At 45.7% G+C, this 6,201-nt stretch overlaps 1 protein-coding gene across 1 annotated transcript; it reads left to right on the top strand.

The window, feature by feature from the left end:
- The first annotated feature begins 1,307 nt into the window (after positions 1-1,307).
- Positions 1,308-2,819, top strand: LOC144763098 (endogenous retrovirus group PABLB member 1 Env polyprotein-like). The gene has a single exon (XM_078648394.1). It carries the CDS (start codon positions 1,308-1,310, stop codon positions 2,817-2,819), a length of 1,512 nt encoding a protein of 503 aa, XP_078504520.1.
- Positions 2,820-6,201: the final 3,382 nt, after the last annotated feature.

The following is a 6,201-nucleotide window of genomic DNA, read 5'->3' as shown; positions in this document are numbered from 1 at the left end:
GAATGGGAGTTTGGTTTGTTGTTTTTCTGGCTTTCCCATATTACCATGTGGTGGTGGTGGACTCCGTCTAGTCGCTCTCGGGCTTATCGCTGTTGGAGGGCTTGCAGACGATAGGTTGCGGCGTGCCAGTGTTCTAGATCCCCACTGCGAGGTATTCTTATTCATCAGATGTTATAAGAGCGTGCTCGTCCCTTTGTGATTGCCCAATAGTATCCAGGTGCCAAGTTGCCCTTATAGTCGCTCCTTCTAAGGGCGCCACGCGCTACACATTCCAAACATATTGCACACCGGCAGTCCTCAGGGTATGTCTGACTCCTATGCCGCTGCAAGGCTTATGGCGCACACTCCGCACATAGCACGCTACTGATCCTCAAGTGCTGCAGAGCCAGCATACATACTGTTGTCGGTGAGCGTCTCCCAGCGCAGGTAGTTGCTTCAGCTGCACAGCAGGCCCCTCTGAGATCGCATCCTACCTCCCTCTGTGACTGACCGTTAGTGCAGTAGTGAGTCGCCGGGGATCACGATCTATCTCACTCCTACAGGGTGGGGGTGCTCCCCTCCTCGCCAGCTCTCTCAAGTGCTGTCCGCCCCAACCAGCCGCCGTGCAAAGATGCGCCGCACTTGTGGCTCCTCGCGTTTTCTTCCCGGGTAGCCGCCGCTTTGTTTCATTTGCGTTCCAGCGCCGCCGCCATTTTGTGGTCGCTGGAACGCATGCCGTGTTGCGGTGTTCTCTCCGTCCGCATTTGACCCCAGCCTCCTCGTAGCACTATGTAGCAGACAGTACCTCGGAGTTGTACTCAGCTGGGCAAAAACATTCCGGCTTCTTTCTCATAGCTGCCAGAGTGGCCGTCGGCACTGATCGTCGGGAGCGGCCATTTTGAAGCGCCGCTCGCCTCCGCGGTGATTGTCGCTGATATTTTCCTCAGTGGTTCCTATTTCGGCATTTTGGTGCTAGGGTTGTGTCGGCTGCCTATTCCGACGTCCGTTGCACGCGTTTTCGGGTCAGTGGCGGTGGATTTGGAAGGTGAAAGGCCGCTAGTACCGCGTCCGTCCGGCGGAGCAGACACACGAGCCAGCCATTCCGCAGTGCGTCCTCTAGCGCCCCCCCATCTGAGAAACTTGCTTATTTTTGTTTTTCGAACCGCCATCCGGGTTCCGCTGCTAGGGCCGCGATTGCCCAAAGTCTTTGGAGTGCAGCTGACGACGTTAGGTCGGCGGTTCTGGTTGGTCCAAGGGAGTTGCCCTAGACTGACAGAAGCATTCTTTAGCAGAATCAACCTCCCATCGCGGGCAGCACTTTAGAGAGGATGGAGTTTCCCGATGTGGAGAGACCTGCCGAGAAAGCGAACTTTACAACACAGATCTGCAATGCAATGACAAAGAAAAGCTTCTTGATATTGTGCATTTTAATGTTATTCAGTGTGATGATATTTTTAATAAGTTATGTTTTATTCTCTTTTCGAGTAACGTTTGCACCCACTGTACCGCCTACACCTCCTACTACTGTTTCCTCTCATTCTTTTCAACTCCTTCCTGAACACGAATCCGCTAGGAGATTAGAATTTATTAATAACTCCTTTGTTCAGCTACTGCACCAACACCAACTTGTTATGAACACGACTAACTGTTGGGTGTGTGGCCTTATGCCCCACACCACGGATAGAGGTATCCCTTATCTGGTCCTGCCATTCAGCCACAATGGTTCTGTGTGGGCATACAGAACCATGTTCATTTACGCCCGTGAAGTCCAACCCCTACGTTCTGTAAAAGACAATCCTAAGACCAATGCTCTGGTTAAGGGTATAGTGCATATGGTTAAGGAAGATATTTCCTACGAGAATACCCCGGACGACGAGATATTTGCATATATAGGGTGGAACCTGACCGGATATGGAGCTGTTCTGGGTGAGAAAGAGCAAGCTAGGAGTTCTTCCCCGATTTGGATCGTGCCCCATCAGGGCCACCTATGTCTGCAAGGTACTGGCAAGAATCCCAGAGCTCAGTTAGGGAAGAGTGTCTGTACCGAAACGTACGTTTTTGGGTCCCAGGCTTCCCCAGCGTTTTTAGCAGCTAAGGGTACATATTTCATCTGCCATGATAGAGCCTATACATGGTTGCCCCCTGACTTTTCGGGCTCATGTTTTGTTTCGTTCCTGTTGCCCCCCACCTACACAGCAGCGGCAGATTACCACAAGACAAGGATAGTTAGAGGTGTCTTGAGTAAAGAAGACACCGCAGGTCAAGAATTTAGAGACTTCGCGAAGGGTTTTCTGCCGTTCTGGGGACAAATGGCTAATAGCAGGAACATAAGGCAATTGACAAGGGTGGTTGAGTCCACCGTGATTGAAACTGCTGGTGCCCTTAGTAACTTGACTGCTGAGCTTCAGTCGGATCGTCTTATGACCCTTCAGAACAGGATCACTTTAGACGTCATACTTGCAGACCGAGGTGGGGTATGCAGATTGATCCAATCTAGTTGCTGTGTTTTCATCCCAGATAACGCTCCAACAGTGTTCCAGGCCATCTCCAAACTGCATAATATTTCCGAATCTATTCATGTGGATAAAGGAGAGTGGTCGTTAATGGGATGGTTCTGGGAACTGATATCCGGCTGGGGATGGAAAATTCTGATGGTCATTGGGATGGTCTTAGCCATTCTTTTCCTGTTCTGTCTGTGCGTGCAGTGTGCTCCTGCAATATGTAGCCTCTGTGTTACATCATGTGTAAGGAAACCTGTATCAAGAGACGAGCTACGTACTAGAATGATGTTACAGCAACATCTCAATGACTTTAGGAATATAGACCTGGACTCAGATTAGCATGAGGTTAGGATGAATTGCCTATGTAAGGGCAAAAGGAGGGTTTGTGGTTCTGAAAATGTCTGGACTCGTGTAATAATTCTGGACTCGAGAATTATACTTTGTCGTAACAGGACGAATTTAGTATCAAAAGACCGAGAATGACGAGTACACTATGTACAAGCAGTTTCGTCGCATTCGAGTGACGATTTTACCTCGAAATCGTTATTTACGTCTTGAACCCTTGGCTTCCATTTTATGTACAGCAGCCATTTTGTGAGTTGCCCTCACACAGGCAAACTGAATGAAGCCCAATTCGATTCCAAAAGACACGTACACCTTGATTGACTTTCCCCTGACCTGGGCAAGTTGGAACCATTGCCCCAGGCCGAACCTGTTTGGTCAGTTCCTCTCCCAGTGGCCGAATAAGATAGCATCAAGGCACAGCCTACTATAAAACCTTTTCATCGCACACACACCCTGCCGAATCTTGCTCACACCTGCCCCTGCTCTTTTCTCTTACTTGCTTTATGATGGGGAGGTGACAATTTTTATTGAGGGTCCACCGATATCTGATGAGAATGTTGGGCCTCGCCTTGTGATTTATTATGGGATGGACAAACTGAACTGTGGCCTTGTCATCATGACTGCTTTTTCTTTGTAATGGAAGCATTTCTATGGTGTAGTAAAATGTGCAGAATGTTTGCATAAAGCACAATATTTCGTATAAAAAGAGAAGCCTGACTTTGTGAATTGCGACAGTCTCCTGAGAATATACTTCCTGTGTGTTGTACTTCTAGGACGCTTGTTACCTTGGTTGTAGCCAATAAATCGATCCTCGACTTCACCTAGAAGACTCTGAGTTTCTGTGGTCTGAATCAGGAATGTACCCGAGGTCTTTGGGTGTACCCTGGCACCGCTGGGTTACCAGTTCGCTGCTGGTTCTTAAAAACCCAGTACCTCAAGTGGTGACTTGAAGAAAGCAGAGACTGGTGTCACCTCAGCACCACAGAAGGCTCTTCAAAGAGCTGAGACCAGTGCTCCCAGGGTGGAGTGGTGACTTGAAGAAAGCAGAGACTGGTGTCACCTCAGCACCACAGAAGGCTCTTTAAAGAGCTGAGACCAATGCTCCCAGGGTGGAGTGGTGACTTGAAGAAAGCAGAGACTGATATAAACTGAGCACCACAGAAGGCTCTCTCAGATCTTGTGGCTTTGTTAGATTTTAAAGGCACTTGTAACCAAGTGTCCTTAAAGCATGAAAGTGTTCACAGATCTAGTCTGCCAATAATCCTTGCGTAAGTAAAAGTGGAGTGAAAGAGTGGTATACCCCTGGACCAGGAGCCCTGCAACAATGGAAGTAACTACTACATGGCATGCAAACAATTGAACACACACCACCCCTGTCTTTCCATTCTGCTTGAGGGTGTGCAGACTCCAAGCATGCTACCCATGGCAATGCCACAGAAGCAGCCAACTATGTTGAGTAACAGCTGCATGCCACAGCAGGACTGAACCCAACAGATTAAATGACGATGGAAAAGGAGAAAAGATGCTGATACCACTTTAAATTTGATACCGACACTTGATTTGGATTTGTAGCAGTGATTCCGCACATGGGCAATTCAGACCACCACCAAATAAAGCAAGGGCATGTTAAGAAACAGCAGTGCCAGTTTCAGGCAGGCATATCACCAGCCATAATAACGGGCTCACCGGAAATGATTCAGCAAAACGTCTGAGAACAGGAAAGTGCTTCTGAGTTTCTCTTTCTGCTTCCCTGATTCGGTGTGTGAAGAAGTAATGAGATGGAGGAACAGAACTCGGCTCTGGTAAACATGATGTTGAGGCAGGACCAGAAATGTCTCCAGTTGTAGCAACACACGGTTTGTCATGAACATACCTGTGAAATAGGACATGCGACGGAAAATTACTTTACAGGGTACCTTCAAAGAGTTCGATAAAACTTTGATACATGCCTAAAATAAAATTGAGCAATGTTTTAGAAACAAGAATCTTTTTGGGTCACAATCTTCACATTATGGGATTCAAGGTCACCTGAGGGACTAAATTCAACACATTTGCTCAAGTTGCCTTTCAGAACACAGCAGTGGTGTGAATGGAGAGTACACTACATGACAGGAGATAGGACTGAGAGCTAAAAACACGAAGAGACGGTAATAATACACATTGGTGTGAATGGAGTGTACACTACATGATAGGAGATAGGACTGAGAGCTAAAAACCCGAAGAGAGACGGGAATAATACACATTGGTGTGAATGGAGTGTACACTACAGGATAGGAGATAGGACTGAGAGCTAAAAACACGAAGAGAGACGGGAATAATACACATTGGTGTGAATGGAGTTGTTACATTCTTAACCTATTTTCATTCTTTTTTGTCTATCATTACTGCTTATGGCTGGAGCTTGGAATGTGTTGATGCGTGCCTGCATCTTACAGTCCAGGTTCCAGATTCTATGTGTTACTGTTGGATTTATTTCTCCACTGATAGACGTGCTGTGCTCGCACTTTTGAACCTAAAAATAAATACATTATTTTAATATAAAATCTCTGCATCATTTTATATTGGCGACGAGGGACCTGTCTGACTATTCTGCCACGTTTCTCAAGAGCACAGAAGCAGAAAACATTTTAACCCACGAAGGCAATCTTGGAAAGATACCTTGTACAAGAGATCGGTTTCCGGCTGATTTTTCTTCTATCTTTGTTTTGATCCGACGTTTTCAAGCTGTTTGGATCAATATTTGAGGATTTTTAAAGATTTTCCAGATTTTGGCTGTGATGCGCTCGAGCTACCAACGGAGATTTCTTCATCCACGTCATTACGTGAGGCTTGGAGTCTGACGTGTCATTCACGTGTTGGCATCATCACGTTATGCGTTGAGCAGCCATCTTTGTTTCCATGGAACACTTTGAGGCAAAGTTACAGGACGAGGAAACGAAACGCACGAGAAAATAAAGTGCAGCCGATTATTAACTTTTAAAAGAGAATATTACTGAAAGTATCTTTTTATGTATTTGGCAATATACTTGAAGAAAATCAAACTACAAAGGTTATTAATCGAGTATTTACTCGACTTTTTTTGTCAATAAGAAAAGCATTTCTGAAAGTACTTTATTATTCATCTTAGCAATAAAGTTGCTGAATATTGGACTTAAAATTTATTAAATGACTAAAATTTAAAGAGAAGGAAAACGGTTATTAAACGGAGTCAAGTCTGCAATATTCAGCTGTTGGACAATAACTATACAACTGAACACTGAATTATTTATGCATTGTTTGTATGCATTCTTCATCGAGTTTTAATTCACAAACTTCTGTTTCTTCAAAATTACTTTGCTGCCATCTACTGGATTTGGGAGAACATTACTTTTCATTC

This window comes from Lissotriton helveticus, chromosome 6 (genome assembly GCF_964261635.1).
Source record: "Lissotriton helveticus chromosome 6, aLisHel1.1, whole genome shotgun sequence".
Lineage (NCBI taxonomy): Eukaryota > Metazoa > Chordata > Amphibia > Caudata > Salamandridae > Lissotriton > Lissotriton helveticus.
The sequence above is the reverse complement of the archived record's forward strand: the minus strand, read 5'-3'. Positions and strand labels throughout refer to the sequence as shown.

What these genes read in the sequence shown, in the direction of transcription:
- LOC144763098 (XM_078648394.1), top strand. Translation starts at nt 1,308, where the DNA reads ATGGAGTTTCCCGATGTGGAGAGACCTGCCGAGAAAGCGAACTTTACA.